Source organism: Cherax quadricarinatus, chromosome 42, assembly GCF_038502225.1.
Source record: "Cherax quadricarinatus isolate ZL_2023a chromosome 42, ASM3850222v1, whole genome shotgun sequence".
In the NCBI taxonomy this organism is placed as follows: Eukaryota; Metazoa; Arthropoda; class Malacostraca; order Decapoda; family Parastacidae; genus Cherax; species Cherax quadricarinatus.
In genome coordinates, this window is record NC_091333.1 from 18,444,192 (window position 1) to 18,460,489 (window position 16,298).

Genomic DNA, 16,298 nt, shown 5'->3' on the forward strand with positions numbered 1-16,298 from the left:
AAAACGAGGGACCACTGTATATATATGCTTGTACATGTGTGTGTAGTGTGACCTAAGTGTAAGTAGAAGTAGCAAGACGTACCTGAAGCCTTGCATGTTCATGAGACAGAAAAATGGACACCAGCAATCCTACCATCATGTAAAACAATTACAGTGTATTATTATTATATGTATTATATTATTATTATTGTACATGTATTATACTTATTATATGTATTATTATTATACATCTGATTATTATATTATTATTATTACTTTAAGAAGCATCTTTCCATCATACATTGCCCAAGTTTCAATAAGATAGTCCAACAAACAAATGAGATACAGTTCCCTAGATCAAGAGAAAGAGCCCCTCACAAGCGTCAAGGCACCTGCCTTGAGGTCTGCTCGCTTATGGAAATTTTGCTCGAGTATGGAAGCAAAAAATTTACCCATCGACAGCTTGTATTTGGGAAAACTTGCACGTGGATGTGCTCGCAAGTAGAGGTTCCATTGTACTTAAGAAATTTGAGTTTATTTCTTCATGTATGTAACTACTATTTGTAGCTACAGGACTCAAAGCTAGATAATTTATCTGTTGTAATTTTTTAGACAGTATATAAAGGCATTATCTGATTTGGTAAGTAAGGAGGTCAGTATTAAAAATTTGCCTGACCCATGATAAGAAGTTTTTATAATTTTTTTAGCACCAATTGTTTCCCATCAGCATAGGGTGACCCCCCTCACCCCCCCACACACACACACACAAAAAAAAACATTCACTGGCATTAGTTCAGTCTCTATCTAACCAGAAGTGCACTGACATCATAGTTTAGATGGCCCTCTGAAGTGCAACATCCTCACCCCTGTAGCCTTTCCTACAAATTCAGAGTCCTCTGTATTTGCAAATTTCGATATCCAGTGTTTTTACATATGGCAACTAGTGAATAGACTCGGTTATCCAATGCTTCTTTGGCTTTGTTACACCCAGATCTCTCTTTATTCTGGTCATTATTTCTTGTGATTGATATTAACCAGAGATGTATTACAGAGATATAAGCTCTGAAACTCATAAACTCAAATTTGTAATAAAATTTGATATACAGACTTAATTTTGTATTTGTCGTTTCTGCTTTAGCAGAACTTCTAGGAATGTAACCTTACCTGTGAATTTGTAAGGACAACTACATCTGTTTTCAGAATGCACTCCTTTTTAACCCTTTGACTGTCGCAAGCCCCTTTCTGAAACTGTCATTCTATGTCGCAAAAAAATTTTGGGAAAAAAAAAATTATTTTTTGTTATGAAATGGTAGAGAATATTTTCCCGATGGTAATGACACCAAAAGTACGAAATTTGGTCGAAAACTCACGGAATTACGCTCCCGCGAAGTTAGCAGTCTCGCCGACATATACACATCGATGATTTTGCCGACTTTGAGCCCTGTTTTTGGCCAATTCCATTGTTCCAGTTGACTAAACTCATAGCTATTTCTTTAGAACTCCATTTTTTCTATCGACTGAGTACAAGAAACCGCCCATTTACCAATTTGAACTACAGTGGAACCTCAAAAATCGAACGTAGCACATATCGAACGTTTCGAAAATAGGACCATTTTTTCGGACAAACTGTGTCCCTATTATCGAACGCGCCCCTATTTTTGGACCGCCGGGTACGGGACCTGTCTGCCGACCCGCTCTGTCCGTGTCCCCGCGCAGGCGCCGTGAGCAGTTTAGCTTTGTTTATGCTTGACTGAACACTAACCTGCACTCTCATTCACGCATTTTACGATTATTTCGTTGTGTTTAGTGCTTGTGGGACTGTGAAATAAGCTGCCATGTGCCCAAAGAAACTTGCTAGTGGTACCCCTGTGGTAAAGAAAGTGAGAAACACCATAGATGTGATGAAGGAAATAATACAGAAGTATGAGAGTGGTGTGAGACTTGTTGAGCTTGCCAGGATGTATGGGAAAAACAAGTTGACCATTGGTTCTATCCTGGCAAAGAAAGAACAAATCAAGGAAGCTGATGTTGTGAAAGGTGTTAATATGCTAACCAAAAAAAAAGACCACAAATAGTTGAAGAGGTTGAGAAGTTGTTGCTGGTGTGGATCAAGGATAGAGAGATTGCAGGTGGTAGTGTTTCAGAGATGATTATTTGTGAAAAGGCAAGGAAGTTGCATGCCGATCTGGTACAGAAAACTCCTGGAACCAGTGCTGATAGTGAATTTAAGGCCAGCAGAGGCTGGTTTGACAGATATAAGAAGCGTAGTGGCATACACAATGTTGTAAGACATGGTGAGGGAGCCAGTTCAGACAAACGGGCTGCTGAGAAGTTTGTACAGGAGTTTAACCCTTTGAGGGTCGACAGGCCCTCTCTGAAACTCGTTCTCAGGGTCGGCCAAATTTAAAAAAAAAAAAAATATTTTCTCTTATGAAAAGATAGAGAATCTTTTCCCGATCATAAAGACACCAAAAGTTTGAAATTTGATAGAAAACTTACGAAATTATGCTCTCGCAAAGTTAGCGGTCTCGGCGATGTTCATGCATCGGCGATTTTGCCCACTTTGAGCCCCATTTTCGGCCAATTTCACTGTACTAGTCGACAAAAAACATGAATATTTCGCTAGAACTCCATTTTTTCTATCGAATGGGTGCAAGAAACCACCCATTTATGAAATGCAACTATCCAGTACAGTGGTCAGAATTTAGCAATTCTGCCAATTTCACACAAATTTCAAAAGATGCCAATTTCCGAATAGGGTCCAGAATAAACAAGAAAGACATTCCTGGCACTAAAATGACATTTCCTCTAGTCATTAGTCACGTCTCAAGGCCCCTCTTATATTCTTTTGCTTTCCACTTAGAATTTTTATTCTCACAAAAAATATAAGATTTACTGTTATGCAGACTACTGCATTAGTGTAAAAAATGGTATAAATATTATTGGTGCACTTGTGAAAGAATATTAGACTCACCAGTTGACGTGTATTGCACGCTTGGCACGATTTGTTTACTTTTGAAGTTTGGTAAAAATCGAACATTTCTGCTACTTTGAGCTCAATTTCAAGGCACCTTTCTTTGTAAAACCAGTCAAAATCATCTCAATTTCTGTAATATGTCTTCCATTCTATAAAATGAGACCAAGAAAACTAGAATACAACAATAAATACCATACGAAAATACACTGCAAAGTCGCTGATTTATTCCAAAAAAATGGTCAAAGTTTTTTTTTTCTCATTATGCACTGTTTGCTGCAGGATTTTTTTTAGACTGTGCACACTGACCACATAGACCCATTCTTTCATATGAAGGCCTACCAGCTTTCTCCCACTAGATTTGAGGCCGCTAGAATTTATGAGTACTAGTACGTCAAAAACCCCTATGCGTAAGACGTACTAGTACGACCAAAACCCTCAAAGGGTTAAGGGGTACATAGACATTGAAGAATTGAAACCTGAACAAGTGTTTAATTGTGACGAAACAGGCTTGTTTTGGAAGAAAATGCCAAAAAGGACCTTCATCACACAGGAGGAAAAGGCACTGCCAGGACACAAGCCTATGAAAGAGAGACTTACTCTTTTGTTCTGTGCTAATGCTAGTGGTGATTTTAAAGTGAAGCCTTTACTTGTGTATCATTCAGAAAATCCCAGAGTGTTTAAGAAAAACAATGTCTTTAAGAACAAGTTGTGTCTTGTGGAAAGCTAATCATAAGGCATGGGTCACAAGAGAAATTTTCAAAGAGTGGGTCAGTGAAGTGTTTGGCCCCAGTGTGAAAAAATACCTCCAGGAAAAAAAATTGCCACTCAAGTGCCTCCTGTTAATGGACAATGCTCCTGCTCATCCTCCAAACTTATTAGACCTCTTGTCTAAGGACTTCAGTTTCATCACAGTGAAGTTCTTGCCTCCTAACACCACTCCTCTCCTCCAGCCCATGGACCAGCAGGTCATTTCTAACTTCAAAAAACTCTACACAAAAGCAGTGTTTGAAAAGTGCTTTGAAGTGACCACAGACACTAAGTTGGCCCTAAGAGAGTTCTGGAGGAATCACTTCAACATCTACAACTCCATAAGCCTTATAGGTAAGGGAGTGACTCCCAGGACTTTGAACTCTGCTTGGAGACAATTGTGGCCAGATTGTGTCCAAAAGAGGGATTTTGAAGGGTTTGAGGCTGACCCTGACCCAGCTCACCCTCTGCCTATTGTGGATTCTATTGTGGCATTGGGGAACACCCTGGGGTTGGAGGTGAGTGGTGAGGATGTGGAAGAGTTGGTGGAGGACCACAGGGAAGAGCTAACCACTGAAGAGCTGGAAGAGCTTCATCTGGAGCAGTATCAGACCACAGCTGAGGAACTTGCTTCAGAGGAGGAAGAGGGAGTGGATGAGGTGCCTTCTTCAAAGATTAAGGGATCTGTGCCAAGTGGAATGATGTCCAAATGTTTGTGCAGAAGTACCACCCTGAGCAAGCTGAAACAAGCCATCTTTGCAACAAGTTCAGTGACAGAACCATGTCCCATTTTAGGGAAATGTTAAAGAGGCGCCAGAAACAGAGGACTGTGGACAGTTATTTTGTGAGACAGGGGGTCCAGTGACTCAAGCTGGTCCTAGTGGCATTAAAAGACAGAGAAGGGAAGTAACCCCAGAGAGGGCTTTACCTGAAGTCCTCATGGAGGGGGATTCTCCTTCCAAACACTAACCCCAACTCCCTCTCTCCTCCTCCCTATCTTCCAGATGCCATCACCAATCTTCAATAAAGGTAAGTAAAAATGTTATTTTATATGTATTACTATACATGCCTGGTCACAGACCGGGCCGCGGGGGCGTTGACCCCCGGAACTCTCTCCAGATAAACTCCAGATAAACTAGTGAAAGAATATTAGACTCCCCAGTTGATGTTTATTGGACGTGTGGTGTGATTTGCTTACTCTTGAACATTGGTAAAAATCGAACATTTCCGCTAGTTTGAGCTCAATTTCAAGGTTGTTTTCATTGTGAAACTAATTAAAATCATCTCTATATCTGCAATATGTTTCCTATTTTATCACTTGAGACCATGAAAACGAGAATACAACGATAAATACTATAGGAAAATACTCCTCAAAGTCGGCGTTTTAATCCAAAAAACGGTCAGTTTTTTTTCTCAATATGCACTGCATGTTGCAGGATTTTTTTTATGTGGTGCACACTGACCACACAGACCCATTCTCTCACATGTGGGCCTACCAGCTTTCTCCTGCTTGATTTGAAGCCGCTAGAATTATTGAGTATATATACATCCGAAACACTGGCTCTTAACCCTTTCAGGGTCCGTCCCGTAGATCTACGGCTTTACGGTGAGTGTCCAAACCGTAGATCTACGCCATGAGCTCAGCTCACTCTGATAAACTGTGAGTGGTACATTTGGGCCTAGATATGAGAGAATACATCTATGTGGTATGTGTGCACCACATAAAACAGATCCTGCAGATCATGATTTTTCGATTAAAACAGCAACTTTGCAGTGTTTTTTCGTATGTTTTTTATAGTTGTATTTGCGATTTCTTGGTCTCATTTGATAGAATGGAAGACATATTACAGAAATAGAGATGATTTTGATTGGTTTTAGCACTGGAAATGGCTTGAAACTGAGCTCAAAGTAGCGGAAATGTTAAATTTTTGCCGATATTCAAGAGTAAACAAACGACCTCACACATCTAATACACGTCAGCTGGTGGGTCTAATATACATTCACAAATATGGTGAAGATATTTATACAATTATTACAGTATTGCATAACAGTAAATCTTCTATTTTTTGGTGTGAATAAAAATTCATTATGTGAATAAAAAATCAAAATGGAATTTATTTGTAAAGCCTCAAAACATAACTAACGAACAGAGGAAATGTTAGTTTAGTGCCAGGAATGCCTACATTGTTTATTCTGGACCCTATTTTGAAATTGAAATATTTTGAACTTTGTGTTAAATTGGCCAAATTGACAATTTCCGATCACTTTATTTTGTAGTTGAAACAGTTGACTTGGCGATTTCTTGTGCTCAATCGATAGAATAGAAGTAATACTAGTGAAATAGCTAAGAATTTGGTTGATTGGAATAATGTAATTGGCCTAAAATGGGAGTCAAAGTCGGCAAAATCGCCGATTCGTAAATATCGCTGACACATCAAAATTCGCGAGAGCATAATTTCGTCAATTTTCCACCAAATTTCGTACTTTTTGTTTTATTACCTTCACAAAAAGATTCTCTACGATTTCATAAGAAAAAATAACAAATTTTTTTTTTGAAAATTCTTGGACACTGGTGCGTGACTCCAGATTTGGGCCTTGGACCCTGAAAGGGTTAAGACGTATATGTGCGACCAAAACAGTCAAAGGGTTAATAAGCAATCTTTTTTCAAACAAGCGAATACCTTGGCATAGGGTTGGCTTGAAATAAACTATGGAATGGGTTTATAGTTTCTCAGTAGCTGATTTTATAATAGATATTTTTCTGTTTATAGTCTTTTTGTGTTAAAAGTTCTAAAAATAATTTTTGGGAGACATACCAGGGTTGTGAACAGATATACCTCCATGGATCTCCCTCCTGCAATTGATTCTCTCTGTAGTCTTGATAATGTGTTGTTATTGTGATATTTATATTTTCTTGTATAAACAGGGTGAACCACATACAGCGGAGTGCAAATATTCCCATCCCCACGTCCATAAATAATGTTGGAGGAGCTGGACCTGGGGGAGGGGGAGGTGGAGGGGGTGTCGGAGCACTACCTAATACTGGTTCTCTTCCTGACTTGACTCAAGTCCAATATCTTCAGCCCATGAACCCACCTCTGCCTGATACAGACTTAGCAGTGAGTCTGTTTTCTCTTTCATATATTTAATTTCAACTATCATTAGCAGATAATGCTGACATATATAGTTAATACTTAAAAATAATTTGGAATCGCTATAAGTACTTGTAACTGATTATTAACAAAAGTATTTAATTAATGGTTAACCCTGTTGTACTGAATCATGTCATATACATTCCATAAAAATATGGTCTTTTCTGAACAGACTTTACAGAGTTTGTCAGCAGGCTCACCTCGTCTTGGGTCAGGTTTCCCATCAGGGACTCTGGGTGATCCATATAGTAGTGGACAAGCCTCTCCCAGAGGTACATCTCCTGGACCTTCTCCATCCCTTTCTCGTAAACAGAAACAAAAGCCCTACCAGCCGCTCCACATAAACCGTGTGCCGCACCACTCCCAGAGCAAAGTAAGTTGAAAATTAAATGGTGCCTAATTGCTGCACCAGCCTCATTGCACTGCTTTGTTTTGCAGATTCCAACAGGTCACTGCTCAACAGTAAATTATATTTTTTTTTGCTAATTAAGTATCACTGAATGATAAAGTGATGCAAAGAAAAAAAGCTTGTATTTTTTTTCCTGAAGCTGTTAAAGTATTTTCATTTACAACAATAATGTCTCTTGTTGGCACTGGTTTACACTTGAGTGTTGGTTGATAATGTTTATAAGTTGACCCCTAACTTTTTGCCAAAAGATCCTTATTTTTTCATGTATATCTTGTTCAGATTGACTCTACATTTTAAAGGACAGTATAACAACATTTGAGAATTAAATTACATGTACTGTACTGGGTGTTGATAATATGCTGAAGTCATTGTATTAAGGTCAAATGCAGGATGTATTGAATGTACATTGGATCACCAGTTAGCCCCTTAACTGTCCAAACGTAGATCTGCATTGTTACCGCTAGCGCTCAAAACATAGATCAACGTTGTGTTTTTCCTGCCTCCAAATTTGGCATGATTGGCCTGAGATGCCTGGTCGGCATAGAATGGGTCTTAACACTCGGTGTGCACAGTATTAAAAAAATGTGGGACCACTTAGTACCTTGTGGGAGCACCTTTTCAAATGAATGCCAGCTAGAGCAAACAGCGTGGCAGAGACCAGGAATTCACTGATGTCATGTTGTATTAACACTCCTCTTTTAAGAGGAAAGTGATGTTGACCCTGAGTTTAGTAGCTTTGAGGTGGATGTGGCCAGATTTGGTCGAGGAAATATCAAGAACTTCGATAATAACCCATGTGCAACATTTGTGTAGCACTTTCAGTTTTGGTACCACTGGTAGTGTCATCCTGCCAGAATGTCCTATGACCTATGCCCTAAGTAAAGAGAAACAATTCTGGAACGTGTAATACGTGTTTGGCAGGCTGGCTGGCTGGCGGCTGCTGGCTGATTGACTTTGGCTGTCTCTATCTCTGTCTGTATCTATCTCACAGGTACACATAAATACAATTATACGTAGTGTAAATTACCTAGGATAACCCGAGAAATCCAGACAGTGCTATACTGTGCTTGTAGATATAATGCATAATAAGCATGACAGGCAAGTAATATGCATTTTCAGTTGTTCAAGAATCAGACGTGACTACCTGTAGGTTCATGAGTGGCTCTCTGAGACAGAGAGCAACTCATGACCCACATAAAGGATCATTATGACAAAATATGGATCCCAGGTTATAACCTATTCTAATGCAACAGACTAAACAGGCAACAAGGGGAGGGTTGGCCTGTATGTCACAGAGTCGCTCATTTGCATACAACTACTAAACACCTCAAATGATGTAGTTGAAGTTTTGGCGGTAAAGATTGAAAACAAAAACCTTGAACATTAAAATGGTATAAAATACCGACAGATTGTTAGGTAAGACACATATGCAACAGTTAGGTATCTTTATTACGAAACGTTTCGCCTACACAGTAGGCTTCTTCAGTCAAGTACAGAAAAGTTGATAGAAGCAGAAGATACTTGAAGACGATGTTTTCAGACAACGGAACAATGCTCTTCTCCAGACTGAGGGACTGACCACCTCAAAACTTTAAGGGTGATGGACTGATTACATCGTCTTCAAGTATCTTCTGCTTCTATCAACTTTTCTGTACTCGACTGAAGAAGCCTACTGTGTAGGCGAAACGTTTCGTAATAAAGATACCTAACTGTTGCATGTGTGTCTTACCTAACAACAAAAACCTTGTCGTTGTGGTAGCATACAAGCCTCCAGATGCAACTTCCCAGCAATTCCAGGAGCAGCTTGTGAAAACTGACCACTGTCTGGAAAATCTCCCAACTCCTGCCCCAAACATCTTACTACTAGGAGATTTCAACTTGAGATACCTAAAATGGAGGAGTATGAAAGACAATACACTCAGATCGCAACATAATAGAGATACAGACATGTATGCACAGGGCTCCGGACCAGCAAAATGTGAGCAGTCATGAAGGTCTCCTCATGAAATTCAATTTCAATAACAAAAACATAAAATGGGATCAAGTAAACCATGTCCTCAATGAAACAAACTGGGAAGATATCCTAAACAACAGGGATCCAAACATTTGCCTTGAAAAAATGAACTCTGTGGCTCTTGAGATCTGCTCAAGATGCATTCCGTTAAGAAAAAGAAAGAGAAGATGTAAACTAGAAAGGGAGACATTCCCTATACAGACGAAGGCAAAGAGTCACAGAGCTGCTGAGTGGGGCCAATATATCTAAAATACGAAGGGAGGTACTAGTCAGTGAAATTGCAGATATCGAACTTAAGCTGTAGGAATCTTATAGGAGACAGGAATCACAGGAAGAACTAAAAGCCATAAAGGAAATTGAAAAAACCCAAAATACTTCTTCTCTTATGCCAAATCTAAGGGAAAAACAACATCCAGTATTGGGCCCCTGCTTAGGCGGGATGGGACATACACAGATGACAGCCAAGAAATGAGTGAGATACTAAAGTCCCAATATGACTCTGTTCACCGAGCCACTACCCAGACTAAGGGTCGACAATCCAAATAAATTCTTTATGAACGAAACCCAAAATTTGGTCATCCCAAAAATCTCGGATATTATTCTAACTCCACAAGACTTTGAAGAGGCAATTACAATGGACCCTCGCCTAACGATATTAATCCGTTCCTGAGAGCTCAACATTAGGCGAAATTATCGTTAGGCGAATTAATATTCCCGTAAGAAATAATGGAAATCAAATTAATCCGTGCAAGACACCCCAAAGTGTGAAAAAAATTTTTTTTACCACATGAAATATTAATTTTAATGCACACAAACTGAAGAAGAGATGTACAATACATGACACTTACCTTATTGAAGATCTGGTGATGACTGATGGGATGGGAGGAGGGGAGAGTGTGGATGGTCTTAGTGTTTAGAAGGGGAATCCCCTTCCATTAGGACTTGAGGTGTCAAGTCCTCTTCCGGGGTTACTTCCCTTGTTCTTTTAATGCCACTAGGACCAGCTTGAGAGTCACTGGACCTCTGTCGCACAATATATCTGTCCATAGAGGCCTGTACCTCTCGTTCCTTTATGACTTTCCTAAAGTGGTTCACAACATTGTTAGTGTAATAGTCACCAGCACAGCTTGCAATAGCTGTGTCAGGGTGATTTTCATCAAAAAAGGTTTGCACTTCAAGCCACATTGCACACATTTCCTTAATCTTTGAAGTAGGCAACTTCTTCAATTTCTCTCTCCCCTCCTCCCAAGCAGTTTCCTCAGGTCTGGCCTCTTGCTGTTGAAGATGATCTAGCAGCTCATCAGTGGTTAGTTCATCATTGTCCTCCTCCACCAACTCTTCCACATCCTCCCCACTAACCTCACCAATATGAGCACTAGTTCCAGGCATTTTTTCCTGTTCACCTGGGTGTTAGTCAACTGTTGTGGGTCGCATCCTGGGGGACAAGATTAAGGACCCCAATGAAAATAAGTTAGACAGTCCTTGATGATGCACTGACTTTCTTGGGTTATCCTGGGTGGCTAACCCTCTGGGGTTAATCGTTTCTCGGTAATTGTTTCATGTTAAGCCATACCAACAACACACTATCCACATCTTCGAGTAATACAGCTGATGGTGGTGCAGCAACAGCAACAGCAACAGCCGACTGTGGTGCAGCAACAGCTGACCGTGGTGTAGCAGCACTAGTCAGCTGTGGTGCTGCTGCACCACAACTGACTAGTGCAGCAACAGCTGACCGAGGTGCAGCAGCAGCTGGCTGTGGTGCAGCAGCAGCTGTGGTGCAGCAAATAGCTGACTGGTCCAGCAACAGCTGACGGTGGTGCAGCAGCAGCTGACTGTGGTACGATAGTACAGTGGACCCCCGGTTAACGAACTTTTTTCATTCCAGTAGTATGTTCAGGTGCCAGTACTGACCGAATTTTTTCCCATAAGGAATATTGTGAAGTAGATTAGTCCATTTCAGACCCCCAAACATACACGTACAAACGCACTTACATAAATACACTTACATAATTGGTCGCATTTGGAGGTGATCGTTAAGCGGGGGTCCACTGTATTTCTCACCCTTTTTACCGCAGGGTTGGCACTAGATGCTTTCTTGGGGCCCATGGTCACTTATTTTGCAGGTGAAATCACTAAAAACGCTGTGATAATATGAAATGTTCCGATTGTATGCTTGGATGTGATCGTGGAGGCTAGCTTGTAAACACTGCCACCCACGGAACAAGTGAGGCTGGCTCAGGCCGCACGTGGACGCGTCTCGGACAAATCGCGTTGAGCGAGTTTTTTAGCGCTAGGCGAGGCAAAATTTTTGTGTTAAAATGTATCGCTAGGTGGATTTAACGTTATGCGATGCCATCGTTAGGCGAGGGTCCACTGTAATGACATGCCCATGCACTCTACCCCAGGCCCAGACTCGTGGAGCTCCATGTGCATCAAGAAGCCCCTATCGTGTGCCTTCAGCATTTTATGGAGAAGGAGCATGGACACAGGGGTCATCCCACACACACTAAAAGCAACAGACATAGCCCCACTCCACAAATGTGGCAGTAAAGCAATTGCAAAAAACTACAGACCAATAGCATTAACATCCCATATCATAAAACTCTTTGAGAGGGTTCTAAGAAACAAGATAGCCAACCACTTAGATATCCATCAATTACACAACCCAGGGCAACACGGGTTTAGAGCAGGTCGCTCCTGCCTATCCCAGCTACTGGACCACTATGACAAGGTCCTGGATGCTGTAGAGGATAAACAAAATACAGATTTAGTATACACAAACTTTGCAAAAGCTTTCGACAAGTGTGAGCATGGTGTAATAGCACACAAAATGCGTGATAAAGAATAACAGGAAAAGTTGGTAGATGAATCTATAACTTCCTGACAAATAAAGCACAAAGAGTAATAGTAAACAGAGTAAGGTTCCAGGTAGCCACGGTAAAAAGTTCTGTTCCACAAGGCACAGTATGTACTCGCTCCCATTCTATTCCTCATCCTTATTTCTGACATAGAGATGTAAGCCATAGCTCCATGTCTTCCTTTGTGGATTACACCTGGATTAATATGGCAGTGACCTCCATCGAAGACACCGTGAGACTCCAAGCAGACATCACCCAAATCTTCGAATGGGCCACTCAAAACAATATGAAGTTCAACGAGGAGAAATTTCAACTACTCAGATATGGGAAACTTGAAGAAATTCAAAATGTCTAGGGTATACAACAAATTCTAACCATACAATAGAGCAGAAAATTAATGTGAAGGACCTGGGAGTGATAATGTCAGAGGATCTAGCTTTCAAAGACCACAACAATGTATCTACCTCATCTGCTAGGAAAATGATAGGATGGATAATGAGAACCCTCAAAACTAGGGACGCCAAGTCCATGATTCTCTTTAAATCGCTTGTGCTCTCTAGGCTAGAATACTTCTGTACACTAACAGTCCCCTTCAAGGCTGGCGACATTGCAGACCTGGAGAGTGTACAAAGAAGTTTCACAGCACACACAAGTACAATAAGGCACCTTAACTACTGGGAACGGTTGAAGGTCCTTGATCTGTATTCCCCCAAATGCAGGCAAGAGAGAGACATGATAATATACACTTGGAAGATCCTGGAGGGATTCGTACCAAACCTGCACACGAAAATCACTCCCTATGAAAGCAAAAGACTCGGCAGGATATGCATTATTTCCCTGATGAAAAGCAGGGGCGCCACGAGTACATTGAGAGAGAACACAATAAGTGTCTGGGGCCTAAGACTATTCAATTGCCTCCCAGCATACATAAGGGGGATTACCAATAGACCTCCGGCTGTCTTCAAAAAGGCACTGGACAGGCACCTAAAGTCAGTACCTGACCAACCGGGCTGTGGTTCGTATGTCAGCTTGTGTGCGGCCAGCAGTAACAGCCTGGTTGATCAGACCCTGATCCACCATGAGGCTGGTCTCAGACCAGGCCACAGGTGCGTTGACCCCCGAAACCCTCTCCAGGTAAACTGAGAGCAAGTTTGAGAACAGGGCTCTCAAGACTGAAAGGGTTAAACCAGGCATTCCCTCAAGGGAGGCACGTTGATGCTGGTGAGGGGCTCTTGGTCAAAGGAATTGTACTTGACCTTCCCTGAATCAATCAAACTTGACTGCTTCATTTCCCAGGTGCTGTATGGCCCTCCATGAATGTAATAATAATTAAACCAGGCATGGGAAGAGTTGTGGCATTCTTGTATGGTGTTTTTCCTCAAGGACTGACTGTGGGGTAGCAAAAATGAAAATAAGCATGAGTGTTTGCTGTTTTAAGCACACTTAAACATTGGTTCACAATCTTAACTATCTTTGAGGGGTGGGTGTCTTGGTGTCAAACCTAACCACTTCCTATTTCCTAAGTGTTATAGGAACCCTATGAGCTTAGTGCTTACCTATGAATATAATTATGATAATTATACACAAATACAAGTACATGTATACTGTGGGGTACTGTCTGCATCCCTGACCACCACTTTCCTACCATAGATCTGGTATCCTGCTACCAGAAACCACCCTCTAGATACTGTAATTAGTCACTGTTAATAGGGAATTATAGTAAACAAGGACAGGAATTGTTTGTAGTGTCACCAATAGATAGTGTTTTCCAAATGTGTATCTTGTCAGATATGCCAAATTAACACACTAACTGCACAGAATTGGCTTGTTTGAGGAAGACAGGAAATAGTATACAAAACTACTCTGTTAACTGGATATGTGATAAAGAAAACTGTATGTGTGTATTTCTTGTCTAAAGCGATATACTTATCTGGCCTCTCTGAGCTGGTAAAGACCTTGAACTGACATAGAAAATTGTAATCATGAGCAGAAATTGTGTGCACAAGATGTTGTAGACGAGTATGTATTAGACAAAATGCCGTTTAGAATTCAGCAGAAAATTCTCACATCACTGCTGATACAAAGGAGAAATAAGTTATATAAGAGAAGCACACAAGAACAGCACACCAATCATCACTGCTCCCAGGAAGCAGTTTAACTCCTTAACCCTTTCAGGGATGAGTGGCCCTCTCCTAAACTTGTTCTCAGTTAAAAATTTTTCCAGAAAAATAAAATTATGAAATTTGATGGAAAACTTAGGGAATTATGCTCTTGTGAAGTTAGCGGTCTCAACGATGTTTAGCATTGGCTATTTCGCTCAATTTGAGCCCTATTTTCAGCCAGTTCCAATGTACCAGTCGACAAAAATCATAGCTGTTTCGTTAGAACTCCATTTGTTCTATCAAATGAGTACAAGAAACCAGCCAATTACCGATTTCAACTATCCAATTAAGTGGTTAGAAATTGGCAATTTTGCCAATTTCACACGAATTTCAAAAGATGCCAATTTCAAAATAGGGTTCAGAATAAACAAGACAGTCATTCCTGGCACTAAAATAACATTTCTCTGTTCATTAGTCATGTCTCCAGGCACCTCTTACATTTCTTTTGCTTTCCACTTTGAACTTTTATTCTCACAAAAAATGGAAGATTTACTGCTGTGCAGACTATTGCATTAGTGTAAAAATGGTATAATAGAGAACCTAGGATAACCCAGAAAAGTCAGACAAAGTGACTTATTTCCAGTACCTGGCTTGGGCTTGCCATATATGATTTTTGGTAAATATTTTTTTTTCTCGGTTGTTTGTTGGGTTATCTCATTGAAACTTGGGCAGTGTATGATGGAAAGATGCTTCTTAACGTACAACAAAAATAAAAAAGACGGACGATAAATATGGGAGTTCACTTCTCAGCCATTAGCCGCCTCTTTGCAGTATATTTTCGCATGGTTTTTATGGTTGTATTCTCATTTTTTGGACTCATTTGATAGAATGGAAGATACATTACAGAAATAGACATGATTTTGATTGTTTTCATGATGAAAAGTACCTTGAAACTGAGCTCAAAGTAGCGGAAATGTTCTATTTTTGCCGATGTTCAATGAACTGTGTAAGTCAAATTGGTTAATTTTATTAAGTATATTCTAACCTAACCACTCTGTAATTCGGCAAACTCAGTAATCCGGCACACTGCAGGTCCCAATGATGCCGGGTTTGTGCTGGAGGACCTGTACTATAGTTTTTAATTATGTATAGTAATACATATAAAATAACATTTTTACTTACCTTTATTGAAGATTGGTGATGGCATCTGGAAGATAGGGAGGAGGAGAGAGGGAGTTGGGGTTAGTGTTTGGAAGGAGAATCCCCCTCCATGAGGACTTCAGGTAAAGCCCTCTCTGGGGTTACTTCCCTTCTGTCTTTTAATGCCACTAGGACCAGCTTGAGAGTCACTGGACCCCTGTCTCACAAAATAACTGTCCACAGTCCTCTGTTTCTGGTGCGTCTTTAACATTTCCCTAAAATGGGACATGGTTCTGTCACTGAACTTGTTGCGAAGATGGCTTGTTTCAGCTTGCTCAGGGTGGTACTTCTGCACAAACATTTGGACATCATTCCACTTGGCACAAATCTCCTTAATCTTTGAAGAAGGCACCTCATCCACTCCCTCTTCCTTCTCCTCTGAAGCAAGTTCCTCAGCTGTGGTCTGATACTGCTCCAGATGAAGCTCTTGCAGCTCTTCAGTGGTTAGCTTTTCCCTGTGGTCCTCCACCAACTCTTCCACATCCTCACCACTCGCCTCCAACCCCAGGGTGTTCCCCAGTGCCACAATAGAGTCCACAACAGGCAGAGGGTGAGCTGGGTCAGGGTCAGGGTCAGGGTCAGCCTCAAACCCTTCACAATCCCTCTTTTTGGACACACTCTGGCCACAATTGTCTCCAAGCAGAGTTCAAAGTCCTGGAAGTCACTCCCTCCCAAGCCTTACCTATAAGGCTTATGGAGCTGTAGATGTTGAAGTGATTCCTCCAGAACTCTCTTAGGGTCAACTTAGTGTCTGTGGTCACTTCAAAGCACTTTTCAAACACTGCTTTTTTGTAGAGTTTTTTGAAGTTAGAAATGACCTGCTGGTCCATGGGCTGGAGGAGAGGAGTGGTGTTAGG

The 16,298-nt window shown here is 40.9% G+C and overlaps 1 protein-coding gene across 5 annotated transcripts in view; it reads left to right on the forward strand.

The window, feature by feature from the left end:
• Positions 1-16,298, forward strand: part of LOC128695665 (CREB-regulated transcription coactivator 1) — a 276,224-nt gene that overhangs the window by 110,208 nt on the left and 149,718 nt on the right. For all 5 annotated transcript variants that reach the window (XM_070093389.1, XM_070093387.1, XM_070093386.1 and 2 more), the window contains 2 exons: positions 6,630-6,822; positions 7,028-7,228. In XM_070093389.1, coding sequence (XP_069949490.1) covers positions 6,630-6,822; positions 7,028-7,228 — 394 coding nt within the window. The remainder of the gene's footprint in view (positions 1-6,629; positions 6,823-7,027; positions 7,229-16,298) is intronic.